At 39.4% G+C, this 24,112-nt stretch overlaps 1 protein-coding gene across 3 annotated transcripts in view; it reads right to left on the reverse strand.

Annotated features, from left to right (window-relative positions):
• Window positions 1–12,006: 12,006 nt before the first annotated feature.
• Window positions 12,007–24,112, reverse strand: part of LOC128684562 (low molecular weight phosphotyrosine protein phosphatase) — a 38,168-nt gene continuing 26,062 nt past the window's right edge. For all 3 annotated transcript variants that reach the window (XM_053770823.2, XM_053770822.2, XM_053770821.2), the window contains exon 5: window positions 12,007–13,842. In XM_053770823.2, coding sequence (XP_053626798.1) covers window positions 13,762–13,842 — 81 coding nt within the window. In that variant the 3' untranslated portion in view covers window positions 12,007–13,761. The remainder of the gene's footprint in view (window positions 13,843–24,112) is intronic.

Below are 24,112 nucleotides of genomic sequence, written 5' to 3' on the forward strand. Positions count from 1 at the left end.
GCCCTGGGTTGTGTAACTGATGGGTTTCTAGATGGGTGGCAATCTTGTTTCTTAGGACCCTTTCAAAGATTTTTATGATATGGGATGTTAGTGCTATCGGTCTGTAGTTCTTTGCTATTGCTTTACTGCCCCCTTTGTGGAGTGGGGCTATGTCTGTTGTTTTTAGTAGCTGTGGGACGACCCCCATGTCCATGCTCCCTCTCCATAGGATGGTAAAAGCTCGTGATAGGGGCTTCTTGCAGTTCTTGATGAACATGGAGTTCCATGAGTCTGGGCCTGGGGCAGAGTGCATGGGCATGTCATTTATCGCCTGTTCGAAGTCATTTGGCGTCACGATAACATCGGATAGGCTTGTGTTAACCAAATTCTGTGGCTCTCTCATAAAAAATTCATTTTGATCTTCGACTCTCAGTCTGGTTAGCGGCTTGCTAAAAACTGAGTCATATTGGAACTTGAGTAGCTCACTCATTTCCTTGCTGTCATCTGTGTAGGACCCATCTTGTTTAAGTAGGGGCCCAATACTGGACGTTGTTCTCGACTTTGATTTGGCATAGGAAAAGAAATACTTTGGGTTTCTTTCGATTTCATTTATGGCTTTTAGTTCTTCCCGCGATTCCTGACTCCTATAAGATTCCTTTAGCTTAAGTTCGATGTTTGCTATTTCTCTGACCAGTGACTCCCTACGCATTTCAGATATATTGGCCTCTTTTAGCCGCTCTGTTATTCTTTTTCGTCGCCTGTAAAAGGAGCGCCTGTCTGTTCTAGGCATAAGTTGGGGTCTGTGTTGCTTAGTCTATCTTCCCAGCTTATATCGGTTAGGACTTGGTTTACTTGGTCCCACTTTATGTTCTTATTATTGAAGTTGAATTTGGTGAAGGCTCCCTCATGACTAATCTCATTATGTCGGTCTGGAGCTCCGCGCATGCATGTCTGAACCTCGATTATGTTGTGATCTGCGTATATTGTTTTTGATATGGTGACATTTCGTATCAGATCATCATTGTTAGTGAAGATGAGGTCTAGTGTATTCTCCAGTCTAGTAGGCTCTATTATTTGCTGGTTTAAGTTGAATTTTGTGCAGAGATTTAAAAGCTCGTGTGTGTGAATTCTCGTAAGAGCTGCCTCCTGGAGTTATCACTGCAACGACATTATTTGCTATATTCCTCCATTTTAGGTGCCTTAAGTTGAAATCCCCAAGGAGCAAGATGTTGGGGGCAGGAGCTGGCAGATTTTCCAGACAGTGGTCATTTTTTAACAGCTGTTCCTGGAATTGCTGGGACGTTGCATCCGGAGGCTTGTAGACTACCACAATGACTAGGTTTTGGTTCTCGATCTTTACTGCTAAAACTTCCACTACATCATTTGAGGCATTAAGCAGTTCTGTGCAAACAAGTGACTGCGATATACAGGCTAACACCCCCCCCCCCCCCCGTCAGAATGGACCATTCTCTTTGAAAATAGCATCATTAGATTACATGGATGCCTCTTAACCAATATTTGAATACTTCCATAAGGTTACAGTTTTCTTACACAGGACTGGAGTGTTTTCTTATTCGGGATATAACATACCAGAAAGATTGAATTTTTCTAATACATTTTTTCTAGACGCCACTCACAGCAGTCAGTTTACACACAGGTACCTACTTTTTTTTCACTGTTAGGTGGGCAGAAGCAGCAGCGGTGTAAAGAAACTGGTTTCTAGGATTCTCCACTCCGCTGAATCGAACCCGAGACCTTGTGATAAGCCATGGTGCTATGGCTGGGAAGACAGTGTAGGAAGGGGATGGATAGGTAGGAAGTAAATGTTAGGTGTAAATGGTGGGGTGTAATTTGAGGATGAGGGGGAGGTGTATGGTAGAGCGAGTAATAGTGTTTATGCACCTGGAGGTGGGAGATTCCGAAAGTTGTTTTAATAACCCTCGTGTAGAGGATACGCCAAACAAACAATGTGGGAGGTGTTACATATATGTTGCCTAAATTTTTAGGCAAGTGAGAGTATAACTTCTATAAGGTTTCAAGTTCTTTATTGTTATACACTACTGTGGAAGATGCAAAAGGGAAGTCTGGAGCACTAGGTGGAAATAATGTGGGGCTTTTAATTAATTGTGCTGTGTGCAGTCAGGTTTGGTAATAGGCAATACATTTTTTAATAAAAATATAAATAAGTATTCGAGCTAAGATGAAGTATACAGTATGAACTGTATTCTAGACCTGGAATCACTAAACTTTGATCTGGTGGGCCTTATTAAAGTTTAAAATTCAAATTCAAATTCAAAGTTTATTCTCTATAAGGATTACAATGCTGAGTTTACAGAAATTTGGTTATTGTGTGGTTTACATGTAGTAAAATAGTGATTACAGAGTGTACCACTAGAACGCTTAGCATGGCTAGGCATTTCGGGCAGACTTAGTTTTATTCTTAATTGTAAAATATTACAAATTATGAGGTAAGATAAGATAAGATAAGATTTCGTTCGGATTTTTAACCCCGGAGGGTTAGCCACCCAGGATAACCCAAGAAAGTCAGTGCGTCATCGAGGACTGTCTAACTTATTTCCATTGGGGTCCTTAATCTTGTCCCCCCAGGATGCGACCCACACCAGTCGACTAACACCCAGGTACCTATTTGCTGCTAGGTGAACAGGACAACAGGTGTAAGGAAACGTGTCGAAATGTTTCCACCCGCCGGGAATCAATTATTATTATAATCAAGGGGGAAGCGCTAAACACGGAGGATTATACAGCGCCTGGGGGGGGGGGATGTGGAAGGCATTCAGGCTTAATTCGGGGAACTGGAGCACAGATCCAATTCCCTAAATCAAGAGCCCCTCACCAACATCAAGGAACCTTCCTTGAGGGGCGCCGGGAATCGAACCCGGGCCCTCCGTGTGTGAAGCGGGAGCTTTAGCCACCAGACCACCTGGTATTATGGCTAAGTGACTAAATACTAGTTTGTGCGTTTAGCAATGTAAATGCTTTTGTTTTGGCACAGTACATAGTTTCAGTATTGGAGTATCACAGGATTCATTATTTTAAGATTGAGATTAATATTTCTGTTTATGGTCAAATGAGTCAGTGAGTGTAAGTGTGAACCACCAGGTGGTATTCGTGTAGTTAGTTGACAGGGTGTATCAGGGAGATAAGATGTTTTCTAATGGTAGTTTTGAAGGTGATGAATGTGTCTGCAGTTCTAGAGTTCTCAGGTAGGGTATTCCAGATTTTAGGGCCTTTGACATACATTGAATTTTTGTAAAGATTTAGTCGGACACGGGGAATGTCGTAGAGATGTTTGTGTCTGGTGTTATGCCTGTGGGTTCCGTCACAACTATCAAGAAAGCATTTTAGGTCAAGGTTGATATTAGAGTTTAAGGCCCTGTAGATGTAGATTGCACAGTAGTAAGTGTGGATGTACTGAACAGGGAGTAAGTTTAGGTCTATGAAGAGTGGGGGGGGGGGTGTTGCCAGGGATGGGATTTAGTGATTATTCTTACTGCAGCTTTTTGTTGGGTTATTATTGGCTTTAGGTGTGTTGCTGCAGTTGATCCCCAAGCACAAATAACATAGGTAAGGTATGGATAAATAAGTGAGTGGTATAGTGTGAGAAGGGCATTTTGTGGCACGTAGTATCGTATCTTGGAGAGGATCTCAACCGTTTTGGATACTTTTTTGGTTATATGCTGGATATGGGTGCTGAAATTCAGGTTGTTGTCAAGGTATAAGCCTAGGAATTTGCCCCCATTATTTCTGGTAATTAGATTGTCAATCTTAATGTTAATTTGTGCATCTCCTGCTCTGCTACCAAACATAATATAGTAGGTTTTGTCAGTGTTAAGCGTAAGTTTATTGGCTGTCATCCAAGTCGATATTTTGATCAGCTCCTCATTCACAGTGGTGTTGAGGGTGGCAAGATTAGGGTGAGAGATGACATAAGTCGTGTCGTCAGCAAAGAGAATGGGTTTCAGGTGTTGGGATACGTTTGGAAGGTCATTGATGTATATGAGGAAGAGCAGGGGACCAAGGACACTTCCCTGCGGAACTCCAGTATCAAGTGGCCGTGTTGCTGATGCTGTGTCTTTAATGGTGACATACTGATACCTATTAGTAATGTAAGATTTGAAATAAGCAAGCGCATGGCCTCTTATACCGTAATGATCAAGTTTGTGGAGTAGGATGTCGTGGTCTACTGTGTCAAAAGCTTTTCTTAGGTCAATAAAAATTCCTAGTGGATATTCCTTATTTTCCAATGCTGTGTAAAGCAGATCTAGCATTTTTATGATTGCATCATTAGTGCTTTTATTTTTCCTGAATCCAAATTGGCAGGGGTTGAGTATATTTTGAGCCGTTATAAATGAATACAGTCTCCTGTGCACGAGTTTCTCAAAGATTTTGGATAGCAATGGTAAGTTAGATATTGGCCTATAGTTGTTTAATTCTGTAGGGTCACCACCTTTATGTATTGGTGTAACCCTTGCCATCTTGAGTAGTTTTGGGAAGGTGCTAGTCTCTAGTGACTTGTTAAAGAGTAATGAAATAGCATGCGAAAGGACATGGGCCGCTCGCTTGTACAGTAATGGTGGGACATGAGACAGATTCCCCGAGTTATTTTTAAGTGACTTTATAATCTTGGTGACTTCCGTGGGCTCAGTTGGTGCAAGATAGAAAGAATTAGGGAAATTCCCATCTAGGTAGTCCCCGGCATGGGCATTGGTATGTGGGATTTTACTGGCGAGATTAGATCCTATGGTTGAGAAGAAGTCGTTTATCTTGTTAGCTGTGTCAGTGGGATGTAGTGGTGTTTCATTAGGTTTAGTTAGGACAATATCCTTGGTTTTTCTCAGTTTGTGGGTCCCTAGAATCTGAGAGAGTGTTTTCCAGGTCTTTTTTATATCTCCTCTAGTGTCTGTGAATCTACTGGAGTAGTATAGTTGTTTGGCTTTCTTTATTACTTTGGTGAGAGCTGATGAATAGTGTTTAAGAATATCTTTGTGTATTCGTAAAGGGGTCACACTGTACAAACATAAGAGTTAAATGCCGAACATTTCAACCAAAGTGAAAATTAACCACAATATATTAGTAATAAAATCTGTAAACAAATAGACTTAAATATAAGAATCGTATTTATAAACTCTTTTGATCATCGTATGTTGACCCTGATTCTAAATGAACATTGCTGTTCAGTTTGTAGATTGGTGAGCAGCAGGAGATCTTACTGCACAAAATCTGGCGAATATTTCACTGAAACTGCATGGGGAGTTTGGCATTCAACTTTTTAATTATTTATTATAACTACACGAGTTTCATTTCGATCCATGTTCCATTATGCAATATTATTTATTTTTCTAATGGGTTCAGAAAGCCACATTAAATCTTCCCGAGGGACACATGCAGCCTGCAGGTTGGTGAACCCTGAGTGTAGTGTATAACATGGTACATATAACAAGATAACTAGTACAAGTTTTCATGGAAGGACGCCGCGTAGCTCTCTAGCGAGAGCATCCCACTCATAATTGCAAAGTCCAGTGTTCTATTATTATTACAATCAAAACTAAACGCTAAACCCATAAGGATCTCTCCCGCCTGGAATGCAGGCGGGTAGATACATGATTATATACACCTGGAAAATCCTAGAGGGACTAGTACCGAACTTGCACACGAAAATCACTCACTACGAAAGCAAAAGACTTGGCAGACGATGCAACATCCCCCCAATGAAAAGCAGGGGTGTCACTAGCACGTTAAGAGACCATACAATAAGTGTCAGGGGCCTGAGACTGTTCAACTGCCTCCCAGCATACATAAGGGGGATTACCAACAGACCCCTGGCAGTCTTCAAACTGGCACTGGACAAGCACCTAAAGTCGGTTCCTGACCAGCCGGGCTGTGGCTCGTACGTTGGTTTGCGTGCAGCCAGCAGTAACAGCCTGGTTGATCAGGCTCTGATCCACCAGGAGGCCTGGTCACAGACCGGGCCGTGAGGGCGTTGACCCCCGGAACTCTCTCCAGGTAAACTCCAGGATCATACAGCCTGGTGTTCTATTATTTGGCATGGAGAAACATATAGACCAGTGTCTACACCCCAGCCCAGTTAGCAGTAAACAATAGGTACCTGTGTGTTAGCCGACTCTTATGGATTGTATTTAGGGAAAAAATTATAAAGAAAACCAGTCCTGCCGGAATGTTGTACACTGTGTAAGAAAACACTTCATCCTCTGTTAAAAAAAAAAACTCCTGTACCTTCTGAAAATATGTGTTGGGTAGAAATTGGAAAAATTCAAATACTGCTTTTCATGTGCTAATTTCACCTTGAAGAGGTGCAGAGGAAAAATATAGTTGTATTTTTTTTTAACATGCCGGCCATCTTCCACCGAGGCAGGGTGACCCAAAAAAGAAAAACACTTTCACCTTCATTCAACACTTTCACCATCATTCACACATAACCACTGTCTTTGCAGAGGTGCCCAGATTTAACAGTTTAGATGTCACTCCAAACACAAAATATCTCAAACCTCTCCTTTAAAGTAAAGGCATTGTACTTCCCACCTCCAGGACTCAAGTCTAGCTAACATGTTTCTCTGAATCCCTTCGCAAAATATTACCCTCCTCACACTCCAACAGCTCGTCAGGTCCCGAAAACCATTCATCTCCATTCACTCCCATCTTACACGCTCACACATGCCTGCTGCATGTCCAGGTTCCTTGCACACAAAACCTCTTTTACCCCCTCCCTCCATCCTTTCCCAGGACAACCCCTACCTCTCCTCCCCTCCACTACAGATTTATACACCCTCTAAGTCATTCTGTTTTGCTCCATCATCTCTAAATGAGCAAACCACCTCAATAACCCCTCTTCAGGCCTCTGAATAATACTTTTTGTAACTCCACACCTTACCTAATTTCCACACTATGAATTCTCTGTATAATGTTTACACCACACATTGCCCTTAGACATGACATCACTGCCTCCAGCCTCCTCCTTGCTGCAGTATTCACAACCCATGCTTCACACCCATATAAGTGTGTTGATACCAGTATGCTCTCATACATTCCCTTCTTTGCCTCCATGGCTATCATTTTTTTTGTCTCCACAGACACCTCAGTGCACCACTCGCCTTGTTTCCTTCATCAATTCTATGGTTAACCTCGTCCTTCATAAACCCATCTTCTGACAATCTACTCCCAAATATCTGAACACATTCACTTCCATACACCATCCAATGTGATATCCAATTTTTCTTTACCTAACTCGTTTGATACCCTTATCACCTTACTTATATCTATGTTCACTTTCAGCTTTCTTCTTTACACACCCTCCCAAACTCGTCCACTAACCTTGCAACTTCTCTTTAGAATCTCCCAAAAGCACACTATCATCAGCAAAAAGTAACTATGACAACTCCTATTTCGTATTTGATTCCCCATAATTTAATCCCATCCCTCTCCCCAACACCCTAGCATTTACTTCTTTTACAACTCCATCTATAAATATGTTAAACAACCATGGTGACATTACACACCCTTGTCTAAGGCCTACTTTTACTGGAAAGTAATCCCCTTCTCTCCTACACACCCTAACCTGAGCCTCATTATCCTCATAAAAACTCTTTACAGCACTGAGTAACTTACTATCTATTCTATACACTTGCAACATCTGCCACATTGCTCCCCTATCCACGCTATCATATGCCTTTTCTAAATCCATAAATGCAATGAAAACTTCTCTACCTTTATCTAAATATTGTTCACTTATGTGCTTCAATGTAAACACTTGATCATCACATCCCCTATCCATTCTAAAGCCTCCTTGTTCATCCGCAATCCTGTTCTCTGTCTTACCTATAATTCTTTCAGTAATAACCCTACCATACACTTTACCTGGTATACTCAGTAAACTTATTTCCCTATAATTTTTACAATCTCTTTTGTCCCCTTTTCCTTATGTAAAGGAATTATGCACACACACTGCCAAACCCTTGGTACCTTCCCCTCTTTCACATTTATTGAACAAAAGTATCAGTACCAAGACATTGCTGCAAATGTTCTGAACAATAAGAATAACTTAAAAATGCCACAGATCCGTGTATTTTTTTTCCAGTTTGCTTTTCACATTTATGTTCTATTTAAAATTCTTTGCAGTCTTGTAAGAATTTTTTTTAAACCCAATTTGATAAAAGTGGAAAACAAATTGGCACCCACATAACTCAAAATTAATACAAAAATACTTTTTGTTAACCCTTTCAGGGTCCGTCCCGTAGATCTACGGCTTTACGTTCAGGGTCCAAACCGTAGATCTACGCCATGAGCTCAGCTCACTCTGATAAACTGTGAGTGGTACATTTGGGCCTAGATATGAGAGAATACATCTATGTGGTATGTGTGCACCACATAAAACAGATCCTGCAGCACACTGTGTATAATGAGAGAAAAAAAATGAAATCATGATTTTTCGATTAAAACAGCAACTTTGCAGTGTTTTTTCGTATGTTTTTTATAGTTGTATTTGCGATTTCTTGGTCTCATTTGATAGAATGGAAGACATATTACAGAAATAGAGATGATTTTGATTGGTTTTAGCATTGGAAATGGCTTGAAACTGAGCTCAAAGTAGCGGAAATGTTAAATTTTTGCCGATATTCAAGAGTAAACAAACGACCTCACACATCTAATACACGTCAGCTGGTGGGTCTAATATACATTCACAAATATGGTGATGATATTTATACAATTATTACAGTATTGCATAAAAGTAAATCTTCTATTTTTTGGTGTGAATAAAAATTCATTATGTGAATAAAAAATCAAAATGGAATTTATTTGTAAAGCCTCAAAACATAACTAATGAACAGAGGAAATGTTAGTTTAGTTCCAGGAATACCTACATTGTTCATTCTGGACCCTATTTTGAAATTGGAATATTTTGAACTTTGTGTTAAATTGGCCAAATTAACAATTTCCAATCACTTTATTTTGTAGTTGAAACAGTTGACTTGGCGATTTCTTGTGCTCAATCGATAGAATAGAAGTAATACTAGTGAAATAGCTAAGAATTTGGTTGATTGGAATAATGTAATTGGCCTAAAATGGGAGTCAAAGTCGGCAAAATCGCCAATTCGTAAATATTGCTGACACATCAAAATTCGCGAGAGCATAATTTCGTCAATTTTCCACCAAATTTCATACTTTTTGTTTTATTACCTTCACAAAAAGATTCTCTACGATTTCATAAGAAAAAATAACAAATTTTTTTTTTGAAAATTCTTGGACACTGGTGCGTGACTCCAGATTTGGGCCTTGGACCCTGAAAGGGTTAAGATACACCAGCATTTAGAATTTGAAGATGATCAGAAAAGGCATTTACTAATTCTTGGCAAATAGAAATTCACACAGCTCAACGTACAAGCTGTATTTTAACCCTTAAACTGTCCAAACGTAGATCTACCTTTTTTTTTTACATAAGAAAGCGTGTAAAATCGAATGTAGATCTACATTTGGACAGTTTAAGGGTTAATAAAGCCCACCAATGGTAAAGGTTTGAAGCTGATCAGAAAGGGAATTCTCAAGTAACTGATCTGCTTCCAACAATTCCAACGTTTTTAACAATTTCATTAAAATTTCAAATTTGCATCTATTTGGACTAAACTTGTGAGATATCCTTATTACAAAATGCATTGTCAATAATATTTTGAAGTCAGTCAGCAGAAACATAATTTTTTTTTTTTCAACAAGTCGGCCATCTCCCACTGAGGCAGGGTGACCCAAAAAGAAAGAAAATAAATGTCACTATTTATTCAATAAATATCACTAATTATTCAATAATATTGGCACTTATGCTACCCAATGGCAGTGTGAGTCTAGGGTTCAAGAAACCAGACCACTGACAAAAGTTTGAAGCTGATCAGATTAGTCATTCTCCAGTTATGACACTGATTCCAGCGATTCCAATTTTTTTTTTACCGTTTCATTACATCAACAAATTTGCCTGCATGCACATGAAACTTAATAGGTACTATCCTGGCTCTTGAGATGCATTAGCTATTAAATATGTATTATTATGTATAATCAAGCGCCTGTGGGGGAATGTGGAAGGTATTCAGGTTTAATTCAGGGAACTGGAGCACCAATCCAATTCCCTAGATTAAGAGCCCCCCACCAGCATCAAGGAACCTTCCATGAGGGGTATTAAAACACGTATTGTAGCTGTTCAGAAGAGGTAAACTGAAATTTATTTAACGTGATTTAATGGGAATAAAATTTTCATACTATTTTACACAAAAATCATCAAATCTACATTTACGCATTTGAATTTTATTTTCCGCACCTTCTGTGAATGTTTGAAGCTCTGCCATTGAAGATTTTTTAAGTTATTCGAGCCATTCTAGGATGCTGGGAATGGGTTCAGTAACCTTGGTCATTGGGTATGTGAACATTCCAGTTCCTAGAATTTTGTCCTCATTACCATACACAAGTCTTGAAAATTTGAAGCTGATTGGTTGAGGCAATGTTGAGTTATGAACAGATAAAATCAAAAAGTATGAGGAAGAAAAAAATATTTCATGCAACTTCTTAAAGGTACCCCTTCAGGAATACCTGATTAGTTTATTAAAATTAAGACTTACACAGTGCAATGACAATGCAAACCTTCCTTCAAATAAAATATGCCAGTTTTGATCAGCTTCTAACTTGCACATGATGAATTTCCCAGTTAATGCACTGAAACCAATAATCCCAATCTTAATTTTCAAATTTGCACTTACACAGCCTAAAATTAAAGTGAATGTTTCGTTGGGTTAAATGAATCGGGATTTAAAGATTGAAACTACTCAGAAGAGGCAGTCTTGAATCACCCCACAAATATATTTTGATAAAATTGGCAAATACGTACAGTACACCATTCAATACCAATCCAAATCTTCCTGTGTGTGGATACACCAGCACTGAAAGTGGTCCTCTCGAGGAAGGTTCCTTGATGTTGTTAAGGAATTGGACTTATCTTCAGTTGAAACCCAGTTGCTTCCCATTTCTCAGGTGCTGTATGACCCCTGCATGTTTAGTGGTCTCTCCCAAATAAAATAAAATAATTATAATAATAATAACAGCTCAGAAAAGGCATTCTTAAGTTATCACATGGAAATTTTTGAAGAGCAAAAAAATTAGCAACCCTTGCCAGGCAGTTACGTACATCCCAACAGAATTTTTTACAATATATGCTGTCAGGAGCAAATGACTTAACATCTTGAGAGAGATTGGAGAGATATGAAAAGCACTTTGACTTAAGCTATTTAAAAATATAAATGCTGCACAACCTAGATTTATTTTAGTCATTATGTGATTCAAGAGAGGTCTGGCCTCCATGTCATATGACCATAGGTTCTTGCACATTAACCTATTAGAGAGGCCTTGTAGATGTACCTCAAAATTCTTAAAAGGCAGTGATGCTGCTGCTCGTCTCCCTCAGTGGTATATAGAATCTATAATTAAACCCTTTCAAAGAAGCTCAAGAGCTGAGAATCATTGCACTCAAGATTACCAGGACAGGAATGCTGTGGAGGTTTGCAGATGCCTGTTGAGAATGCCTGCAAACAGTATATAATGCCTGGGAGAGAACTCGAGAAAATATGTAAGAAAGAATCAGCTAAGATTACAGATGTCACTAAGATTGGGTTAAGGAACACATTTCCCTCAAGGGAGGCTCCTTGATGCTGGTGAGGGGCTCTTGATCTAGTGAATTGGATCTGTGCTTCAGTTTCCTGAATTGAGCCTGAATGCCTTCCATTCCCCCCCTCCCTTCCCACAGGCACTGTATAATCCCTATGGGTTTAGTGCTACCCCATAATAATAATAAGAAACACATTACAGTACTAAGTTACCTGCATTATGTCATAGCCAAGCCAAATCCCCATAATGAAGTATACTGTAATGTACTGTATTTGGATTCTGGTCTAACCATTTGGTGTCACTATCACCCAGTATAATTATTTGTATCATGAAAATACATGATGAAAACACAGGTTATAAGCCAAATATTTTATTTAATAAAGTATTATGTACAGTACACATAGCTGCCACCATAATAAACTAGACATCTAAAACAGTCCTCATTTATTCCCATTTAAATTTTTAAACAGAAGGACCTCTGAAATGACTAAAATTTACAATACTATTAACCTTTAAACTGTCCAAACGTAGATCTATGTTTGCGCGCATAGCGCTCCGACCTTGATTTTCTTCATAAGAAAGAACGTAAAAAAAATGTAGACCTACATTCGGAGTGCTTCGCGAGCAAATGTAGATCCACGTTTGGACAGTTAGAGGGTTAAACAAGTAAAAGTAAGTTATTAATTTAAGAGATGAAGTATTTTCATAATATTACAATAAAGATAATACAGTGGAACCTCTACTTGCGAGCGTGTCCACGTGTGAGTTTTTCCAAATACGAGCAGTCGATGGGTCGATTTTTTGTTTCCATAAGTGAGCAAAATTTCCACAAGCGAGCAGACCTCAAGGCAGGTTCCTTGACACTGGTGAGGGACTCTTGCTCTTGGTCTCGGGAATTGTATCTCATTTGTTTGTTGGACTATCTTATTGAAACTTGGGCAATGTATGATGGAAAGATGCTTCTTAACATACACCAAAAATGAAAGAACTCTAAGCATAAATAATGGAGTTCACTTCTCAGCAATTAGCCACCCCTAAGCAGTAATTTCAAATGGTTTTTATGGTTGTATTCTCATTTTTTGGTCTCATTTGATAGAATGGAAGATATATTACAGAAATAGATATGATTTTAATTGCTTTCACGATGAAAAGTACCTTGAAATAGAGCTCAACCTAGGAGAAATGGTCTATTGCTTGGCTGTTTCAGAGTAAACAAATGACGTACGTCACAGTCCATTCCAATATGCAGTCGTGAATGGGTCGACGTTATACAATTATTGCAATAAGAAATAACAGTAAGTCTTATATTTTTTGTGTGAATGAAAATTACAAATTATTCATATAATAATAATAATAATAATAATAATAACAATAATAATAATAATAATAATATGTATAATAATAATACGTATAATAATAATAGTATAATAATATAATACAATAATAATAATATATGTATAATAATAATAATACATATATAATAATAATGTACTACGTATATATAATAATTATAATAAGAGACAGCTTCAAAAAGCCATCACTAGATGGCAGTGTTTACCACAACTAAGGGAGCGGTTGTGGCTGCCACCACCTGTTACATAAAGACATACAGTATTTTATTCATTCCAGGGTATATATCATGTTTCTACTTTATTTATTTGTTTTGTTATGTCATATTAGATGAACTGTGATATATAAACAAGCCGTATAGATGATATCAGCGAAATTATTCATGAAGTATTTTGCCCAGTCCCCAGACAAACTCTCGTCCACTGCCGACACCGCCCATACCACTACATGAATGATATATTTTATTCATTTTAGAGTATATATTATGTTTCTTTGTTATTTATGTTGTTTATTATGTCATTTTAGATGAAGCGAGATAGATAAATAAGCCACAGAGTTGATATTAGCGAAATTATTGAAGTACAGAATTCCGCTGGAACGGATTAATTGCATTTCAATTAATTTAAATGAGGAAATCTGACTCTGCAAATGAGCAAATCCAGTTGCGAGCAAGCTCATGGAACGGATTAAAGTCGCAAGTAGAGGTTCCACTGTATATTGAGCCCTAAAACAATGAGAAGTCTTGCAACTAGATAAAAGCTATTTCACAGCATCCAAAAAACCATTACTGCACCGTAAACACTGTTCATAGCACTTCTCAAACCCTTCATCATCATCATCCTGTGGAAAAAGAGAGGAGGTAATATACAATACTATACATTACACACAATTTATATACTGATCCTTGTTAAGTGCATTTATGTAAAACCAAAAGAGTCACTTAGTATTTTGTGTAATATGTGACTAATGTCATGATATTTCAATTCAGTAGTGCATGAACATTTTTTTTTAAGAATGCAAATGAAGTCCTTTTTCACGAGAAAAAAGGGGCAAATGTAATATGTTCATAATATACCATATACTGTTCCTTATGTAACAATAAGTTTTATGATACAATATAATTATTTATTTGTGTGTGCATGTACGTCACACTGTGGAGCCTAAGCTCTGGTTTAAGTTTGTTACAGAAAATTTATAAGGGGTTACCTGTATGTACCTCAACTTTACATTCATACAAGTAATCTCATTGGGAGACAACAACCATATTGTTTACTGTAGTCACCCCGTGTAGACATGTGAGAAAACTTAGCCACCCCTGGTCACCGCAGGTGGCTCCTTCAACCTCACAATCTTACCCATATGTATCCGAGACCAGTATGAATTAGATAGCACCCGCAAGTAGGGCACTACTAATTAATTGTGGACTGTATAGATTATATTAGTTTAACTGAATGAAGGGGTGGGGGGGGGGGGTAGGTTACACATGGATATATTCATCAAGGAAAAAACATTTGTATATAATACCACCACTTACCAGATATTCTCTGGTGGTCACTTGATGAAGCTAGATCACCCACAACCTATCCAATTACAACATACCTAACTGGCCAGTATCAGTTGCTATAACTAGAAGGGTTACTTAACTGTGGGTGATTGATGCTCCTTATTTCCTCCATTCACCATCTCATTTTGATGTCCTGCTACACCGACACAGTTCTTATTCCAGCAGGACATGTTATCCGTTGGTTTGTCCCAGTTTAGAAGTCGTGACTCCATAAAAACTTCACTATCCTCGGGACAGGAACCACGAGGTCTACTCGTGTTCACTCGGAGCAAGGCGACTTATTTCACTTCATGCATTCTCTTAACTTAGTGTTATTATCACTGATTACATTACAATTCACAAGATGATTTAATGTCTCATAATTATTATGCACATTAGAGGTCACTCCATTAAGATCCGAGACCGATGAGTGATGATTAAATTACGGGTATTTTCCCCTGGACACTCCATGGCGTCATACCAGTCACCACCGGTCCTACCATTATTCACTAATTTTACCACTTTATTACGGTGGTCCTGTAAATCACGTTCCCTCACTCTTCACCAGGAACAGTTACGACACTTCCTATTATAAAGTGAGACCTATATTAATTCTTAGGCCGTCGTGAATGCCAATTTCCTGGTCCCACGCTTTCCCAGCCTCTTAACTCCATTCAAAACACTCCCGCTACTGATGCCCCATCTCTACCTCTCCCCTGCCCATCAGCGCAGGCGCAGAGCTTCCCTGTTGGTTCTAGTCCATTTTTAAATACATTTTTGACCCACATCAACACATTAAACACCTATTAGGCACAAAAGCTTCCAAAAATTAAATATTTTCCACACTGCAGCTGGGCGGAGGTCGTTGTTAGACGACTTAAATTGTGTCTTCCTCTAGGAGACGATTCCAGCCCGCTCTAGATTACGCGGCTGTTTTCCTAGTGGGTCTTACTACAATTTCTTCTTGCATCACTCGGTCAGTGTCTTCAATATCACTCATGTCACTTTCCCTAAGATTTCCATCTGCACTGGATTGAACACCATTTAATTCTAAGGGAATTAATTTATTAATGGTACGCAAACTTTCCTGACCACGACACAACACTTTGACGTTTCTGACAACACCTTGTGCATCTGGGTATAATGTAACTACCTTGCCCAGAGGCCGCAATGTTCGATGTTGCTCGGTATCAATTAACACAATGTCACCTGGTTGAATGTTCTGTCGGTTTACTGCCTCTGGTGCACCATAAAAGTGTTCACGTACTGTAAGAAGACATTCTTTACGCCACACATCGGACCAATGAGTAATTACCTTATTTAACATCTTGAACTTATCACTCAACATGGTCACGTTATTGTAATCCTCATCACTTCCCTCGGAATTGTCTCTATAGATAGGTGCAGCTTCTAACCTTCGTCCACATATTAGGTGAGAGGGAGTCAGGATCTCCATGTCAGGAGTGTCGCTCATGTATGACAGAGGGTGATTGTTTACCCGATTCTCCGCCTCCACCAACACTGCACAGAATTCCTCCAAATTAATTCTCTTCCTGTGTAGCACCTTACAAAGACATCTTTCCACTGTACCTATCATTTTTTCGTACAATCCTCCCTGCCAAGGGGCTCTGAGAGTAATAAATTTCCAGACACACCCTCGCTGGGTCAACAAAGATTGTACATCATTACTCTTATTTAATTCCATCAAGTGTTGAGCACCCGTTACAAAATTGGTGGCATTATCTGAGATCATCAATCTTGGACAGGATCTCCTAGCTGCAAATTTCCGGAACAGATGTCAGCGGGCAGATATGGAAAATTTTATAGGGGTTACCAGTATGTACCTCAACATTACATTCATACAAGTAATCTCATTGGGAGACAACCACCATATTGTTTACCGTAGTCACCCCGTGTAGACATGTGAGAAAACTTAGCCATCCCTGGTCACTGCAGGTGGTTCCTTCGACCTCACAATCTTACCCATATCTATCCGAGACCAGTATGAATTGGATAGCACCCGCAAGTACGGCGCTACTAATTAATTGTGGACCATATAGATTATATTAGTTTAACTGAATGAAGGGGGGGGGGAGGTTACACATGGATATATCCATCAAGGAAAAACACTTGTATATAATACCACCACTTACCAGATATTCTCTGGTGGTCACTTGATGTAGCTGGATCACCCACAACCTATCCAATTACAACATACCTAACTGCCCAGTATCAGTCTGCTATAACTAGAAGGGTTACTTAACTGTGGGTGATTGATGCTCCTTATTTCCTCCATTCACCATCTCATTTCGATGTCCTGCTACACCGACACGGTTCTTATTCCAGCAGGACGAGGTATCCATTGGTTTGTCCCGGTTTAGAAGTCGTGACTCCATAAAAACTTCACTATCCTCGGGACAGGAACCACGAGGTCTACTCGTGTTCACTCAGAGCAAGGCGACTTATTTCACATCACGCATTCTCTTAACTTAGTGTTATTATCACTGATTACATTTCAATTCACAAGACGATTTAATGTCTCATAATTATGCACATTAGAGGTCACTCCATTAAGATCTGAGACTGATGTGTGATGATTAAATCATGGGTATTTTCCCCTGGACACTCCATGGCGGCGTCATACCAGTCACCACTGGTCCTACCATTATTCACTAATTTTACCACTATTACGGTGGTCCTGTAAATCACGTTCCCTCACTCTTCACCAGGAACAGTTACGACACTTCCTATTATGAAGTGAGGCCTATATTAATTCTTAGGCCATCGTGAATGCCAATTTCCTGGTCCCATGCTTTCCCAGCCTCTTAACTCCATTCAAAACACTCCCGCTACTGATGCCCCGTCTCTACCTCTCCCCTGCCCATCAGCGCAGCCGCAGAGCTTCCCTATTGGTTCTAGTCCATTTTCAAATACATTTTTGACCCACATCAACACATTAAACACCTATTAGGCACTATAGCTTCTGAAAATTAAATATTTTCCACAGACACCAGCAATCCTTTCTCTCTTCTTTCAACACACCGGCCGTATCCCACTGAGGCGGGGTGGCCCAAAAGGAAAAACGAAAGTTTCTCCTTTTACATTTAGTAATACAGTATGTACAGGAGAAGAGGTTACTAGCCCCTTGCTCCCAGCATTTTAGTCGCCTCTTACAACACGCATGGCTTACAGAGGAAGAATTCTGTTCCACTTCCCCATGGAGATAAGAGGAAATAAACAAGAATAAGAACTAGAAAGAAAATAGAAGAAAACCCAAAGGAGTGTTTATATATGTGCTTGTGCATGTATGTGTAGTGTGACCTAAGTGTAAGTAGAAGTAGCAAGACATAGCTGAAATCTTGCATGTTCATGAGACAGAAAAAAGGACACCAGCAATCCTACCATCATGTAAAACAATTACAGGCTTTCGTTTTACACTCACTTGGCAGGACAGTAGGACCTCCCTGGGTGGTTGCTGTCTACCAACCTACTACCTAGGACTGACCAATATGTTCAGTTTAAAAGAGAAGTAATAAAGGGGATTAGAAAGGCTAAACATGACTATGAAATCAGAGTTGCTAATGAATCAAAGACTAATCCAAAAGGGTTCTCTCAAGTGTATAGGATGAAGGTGAGGGAAAAAGTAGGACCTCTGAAAATTGGGAATGGACAGCTGATGGATAACGAACTGGAAATGTGTTCTTTATTTAATGACTATTTTTTTTAAGTCTTTACACAGTAAGACATAAATGAGATTCCAGAAATTAACAATTACATATTCAGTTCCTGGAGAATTTAAATTAACTAATATTACTGTCACGAGGGACATGGTTATCAAACAGATAGATGAACTGAAGCAAAATAAGTCCCCGGGACTCAATGAGTTGTTTTCCAGGGTACTTGGAGAATGCAAGATGGAACTTAGTCAGCCATTAATGTGTTTAATGCATCCATCCTAACTGGTGTTGTGCCAGAGATGTGGAAGATAGCTAATGCAGCTCCTATACTCAAATCAGGGGATAAATCCATTCCTTCAAATTACTGTCCAGTAAACCTGATGTCTATAGTAGGCAAATTATTAGAATCAATTATAGCTGATATTATCAGAGGTTGTTCCTACCTGACAAATTTACTGACCTTCTTCAATAAAACATTTGAGGCAGCAGACAGTGATAAAGAATATGAATGTTAATTTGGATTTTAGTAAAGCCTTCGATAGAGTACCTCACAAGAGACTCTTAAGAAAAGTGGCAGCTCATGGTATAGGAGGTAAGGTTCCAGCAAGGATAGAGGCATGGCTTACCAATAGAAAGCAGAGAGTTTCCATTAATGGGGTCAAATCTGAATGGGGATTAGTCACTAGTGGCATTTCGCAAGGATCAGTTTTAGGCCCTCTGTTGTTCATAATTTACATAAATGACCTTGATGATGGAATTACAAGTGATATGAGCAAATTTGCTGATGATACAAAAACAGGCCGTATGATTCATTCTGAGGAGGATACCAATGAACTCCAGGAGGATTTGGTCTTGGCCTGAAAAATGGCAGATGAAGTTCAATGTGGACAAGTGTAAAGTACTAGTCCTTGGTAATGAAAATAACCCTTGAAGTTATAAACTAGGTGAAGTACAGCTTGATCATACAGAATGTGAAAAAGACTTGGAAGTCATGCTAAGCAGAAATCTCAAGCCAAGACAACAGTGCCTAAGTGTGCGCAATAAGGCTAACAGATTACCAGGATTTATTTCAAGAAGTATAAGTAACAGAAATCCAAAAGTTGTTTTACAGCTCTATACATCACTAGTGAGGCCTCATTTGGATTATGTCACTCAGTTTTGGTCTCCTTACTACAGGATGGATATAGGCTCATTGGAGAACATACAGAGAAGAATGACTAAAATAAGGAATCTCCTGTATGAAAATAAGCTAGAGCCTTGAATCTCCACTCTCTGGAGAGATGTAGAATGAGGGGAGATATCATCGAAGTGTATAAGTGGATGATGGGCATAAACAAGGTGATATTAATAAGTACTGAAGGTGTCAAACCAGGTAAGAACCAGAAATAATGGATTTAAGTTGGATAAATTTAGATTTAAAAAGTACATATGTAAGTATACTGGTTTTCGAATAGAGTTGTGGATGCGTGGAACAATCTTCCAAGTAGGGTGATTGAGGTTAGGGCCTTGGGTAGCTTTAAAAAGAGATTGGACAAATATACGAGTGGGAAGGGCTGGATTTGATTGGTGTCGTGGGTACAGGAGTAAATTCTTGGGTAGCTTTGGGTAGGGGTGGTTTTGACGAGGACCTGCCTTGCCAGTAGGCCTTCTGCAGTGTTCCTCCATTCTTATGTTCTTATATTGTGGTTGCTGGTGTTTGTTGATGATTGTGAAGGAGGGAATATAGAGGCATGCTGAGGCCCATCTGGGCTGAGGTGGATGGTAGTCCAGTCTACCAGTCAGTCCAGTCAAGTGAATCAGTAGGTCAGTCAGTCAAGTCAGTAAGTCACTCATTCAGGTCAGTAGGTCAACTCATTCAAGTTGGTCTGTCAAGTCATTCAGTAAATCAGTTAAGGCAGTCAGTCAAGTCAGTAAGCCATCAGTCAGTCATTTAGTAAGCCATCAGTCAGTCATTCAGTAAATCAGTTAAGGCAGGCAGTCAAGTCAGTAAGCCATCAGTCAGTAAATCAGTCAAGAAGTAAGCAGTCAGTATATCAGTAAAGTCATTCAGTAATCAGTCAAGTCAGTAAGTCAGTTAAGTCATCCTGTAAATCAGGTCAGTCATTCAGTAACTCAGTCAAGTTATTCAGAAAAACAGTAAATCAGGTCAGTCAGTAAGTCATTCATCCAGCTTGTGGCGCTGAAATTTTTTCTTTACCAAGAAGTAGAACCGTTTAACCCTTTGAGGGTCCAGACCCCCAATCTGAAAATTGCCCACAGGATTCAAGAATTTAAAAAATTATTATTTTTTTCTTATGAAATGGTAGAAAATCTTTTTCTGAAGGTAATAAAACAAAAAGTACAAAATTTGATAAAAAATTGAAGAAATTACAATCTCGCAAAATTTGCTGTGTCAGCGATATTTATGCATCGGCATTTTTGCCCGTTTTGAGTCCTATTATTGGCCAATTACATCAAATCAAATCAAGTTTATTCTCTATAAGGATTACAATGCTGAGTTTACAGAATTTGGTTATTGTGTGGTTTACATGTATAGTAAAATACTAATTACAGAGGGGGCCACTAGAACACCTAGCATGGCTAGGCATTTCGGGCAGACTTAGATTGCAATTCTTAACTTTAAAATATTACAAATTATGAGGTAAGTTGGTATTATGGCTAAGTGACTAAATACTAGTTTGTGAGTTTAGCAATGTGAATGCTATTGTTTTGGCACAATACATAGTTTCAGTATTGGAGTATCACAGGCCAACTTATGACTAGTTAGGATTCATTATTTTAAGATTAAGATTGATATTTCTGTGTTTATGGTCAAATGCATGAGTGAAAGTGTAAGTGTGAACCACCAGGTGGTATTCATGTAATTAGTTGATGGGGTGTATCAGGGAGATAAGATGTTTTCTGATCGTAGTTTTGAAGGTGATGAATGTGTCTGCAGTTCTAGAGTTTTCAGGTAGGGTGTTCCAGATTTTAGGGCCTTTGACATACATTGAATTTTTGTAAAGGTTTAGGCAGACACGGGGAATGCCATAGAGATGTTTGTGTCTAGTGTTATGCCTGTGGGTTCTGTCACAACTATCAAGAAAGCATTTTAGGTCAAGGTTAATATTGGAATTTAAGGTCCTGTAGATGTAGACTGCACAGTAGTAAATGTGGATGTACTGAACAGGGAGTAAGTTTAGATCTATGAAGAGTGGGGGGAGGAGGGTGTTGCCAGGGATGGGATTTAGTGATTATTCTTACTGCGGCTTTTTGTTGGGTTATTATTGGCTTTAGGTGTGTTGCTGCAGTTGATCCCCAAGCACAAATAGCATAGGTGAGGTATGGATAAATAAGTGAGTGGTATAGTGTGAGAAGGGCATTTTGCGACACATAGTATCATATCTTGGAGAGGATCCCAACCGTTTTGGATACTTTTTTGGTTATGTGTTGGATGTGGGTGCTGAAATTCAGGTTGTTGTCGAGGTATAGGCCTAGGAATTTGCCCTCATTATGTCTGGCAATTAGAGTGTTGTCGATCTTAATGTTAATTTGCGCAACTCCTGCTCTGCTACCAAACATAATATAGTAGGTTTTGTCAGTGATAGTTTGAGCAGCTCCTCATTAACAATGGTGTTGAGGGTGGCAAGAGTAGGATGAGAGATGACATAAGTCGTGTCGTCAGTAAAGAGAATGGGGTTCAGGTGTTGGGATACATTTGGAAGATCATTGATGTATATGAGGAAGAGCAGGGGACCAAGGACACTTCCCTGCAGAACTCCAGTATCAAGTGGCTGTGTTGATGATGCTGTGTCTTTAATGGTGACATACTGATACCTATTAGTAAGGTAGGATTTGAAATATGCAAGCTCATGGCCTCTTATACCATAATGGTCAAGCTTGTGGAGTAGGATGCTGTGGTCTACTGTGTCAAAAACTTTTCTTAGGTCAATAAAAATTCCTAGCGGATATTCCTTATTTTCCAATGCTGTGTAAAGCAGATCTAGCATTTTTATAATTGCATCATTAGTGCTTTTATTTTTCCTGGCAGCCGGGATTGATGGGATAAAGATAGAAATGTTAAAAGCAGGTGGGGATATAGTTTTGGAGTGGTTGGTGCAATTATTTAATAAATGTATGGATGAGGGTAAGGTATCTAGGGATTGGCAGAGAGCATGCATAGTTCCTTTGTATAAAGGCAAAGGGAACAAAAGAGAGTGCAAAAATTATAGGGGGATAAGTCTGTTGAGTATACCTGGTAAAGTGTATAGTAGAGTTATTATTGAAAGAATTAAGAGTAAGATGGAGAATAGGATAGCAGATGAACAAGGAGACTTTAGGAAAGGTAGGGGGTGTGTGGACCAGGTGTTTACAGTGAAACATATAAGTGAACAGTATTTAGATAAGGCTAAAGAGGTCTTTGTGGCATTTATGGATTTGGAAAAGGCGTATGACAGGGTGGATAGGGAGGCAATGTGGCAGATGTTGCAGGTGTATGGTATAGGAGGTAGGTTACTGAAAGCAGTGAAGAGTTTTTACGAGGATAGTGAGGCTCAAGTTAGAGTATGTAGGAAAGAGGGAAATTATTTCCCAGTAAAAGTAGGCCTTAGACAAGGATGTGTGATGTCACCGTGGTTGTTTAATATATTTATAGATGGGGTTGTAAGAGAAGTAAATGTGAGGGTCTTGGCAAGAGGCGTAGAGTTAAAAGATAAAGAATCACACATAAAGTGGGAGTTCTTACAGTTGCTCTTTGCTGATGACACTGTGCTCTTGGGAGATTCTGAAGAGAAGTTGCAGAGATTGGTGGATGAATTTGGTAGGGTATGCAAAAGAAGAAAATTAAAAGTGAATACAGGAAAGAGTAAGGTTATGAGGATAACAAAACGACTAGGTGATGAAAGATTGAATATCAGATTGGAGGGAGAGAGTATGGAGGAGGTGAATGTATTCAGATATTTGGGAGTGGACGTGTCAGCGGATGGGTCTATGAAAGATGAGGTGAATCATAGAATTGATGAGGGGAAAAGGGTGAGTGGTGCACTTAGGAGTCTGTGGAGACAAAGAACTTTGTTCTTGGAGGCAAAGAGGGGAATGTATGAGAGTATAGTTTTACCAATGCTCTTATATGGGTGTGAAGCATGGGTGATGAATGTTGCAGCAAGAAGAAGGCTGGAGGCAGTGGAGATGTCATGTCTGAGGGCAATGTGTGGTGTGAATATAATGCAGAGAATTTGTAGTTTGGAAGTTAGGAGGAGGTGCGGGATTACCAAAACTGTTGTCCAGAGGGCTGAGGAATGGTTGTTGAGGTGGTTCGGACATGTAGAGAGAATGGAGCGAAACAGAATGACTTCAAGAGTGTATCAGTCTATAGTGGAAGGAAGGCGGGGTAGGGGTCGGCCTAGGAAAGGTTGGAGGGAGGGGGTAAAGGAGGTTTTGTGTGCGAGGGGCTTGGACTTCCAGCAGGCATGCGTGAGCGTGTTTGATAGGAGTGAATGGAGACAAATGGTTTTTAATACTTGACGTGCTGTTGGAGTGTGAGCAAAGTAACATTTATGAAGGGGTTCAGGGAAACCGGCAGGCCGGACTTGAGTCCTGGAGATGGGAAGTACAGTGCCTGCACTCTGAAGGAGGGGTGTTAATGTTGCAGTTTAAAAACTGTAGTGTGAAGCACCGTTCTGGCAAGACAGTGATGGAGTGAATGATGGTGAAAGTTTTTCTTTTTCGGGCCACCCTGCCTTGGTGGGAATCGGCCAGTGTGATAATAATATAAAAAAAAATTTTCCTGAATCCAAATTGGCAGGGGTTGAGTATGTTTTGTGTCATTATAAATGAATATAGTCTCCTGTGCACGAGTTTCTCAAAGATTTTGGATAGCAATGGTAAGTTTGATATTGGCCTATAGTTGTTT

This window comes from Cherax quadricarinatus, chromosome 4 (genome assembly GCF_038502225.1).
Source record: "Cherax quadricarinatus isolate ZL_2023a chromosome 4, ASM3850222v1, whole genome shotgun sequence".
Classification (NCBI taxonomy): Eukaryota; Metazoa; Arthropoda; class Malacostraca; order Decapoda; family Parastacidae; genus Cherax; species Cherax quadricarinatus.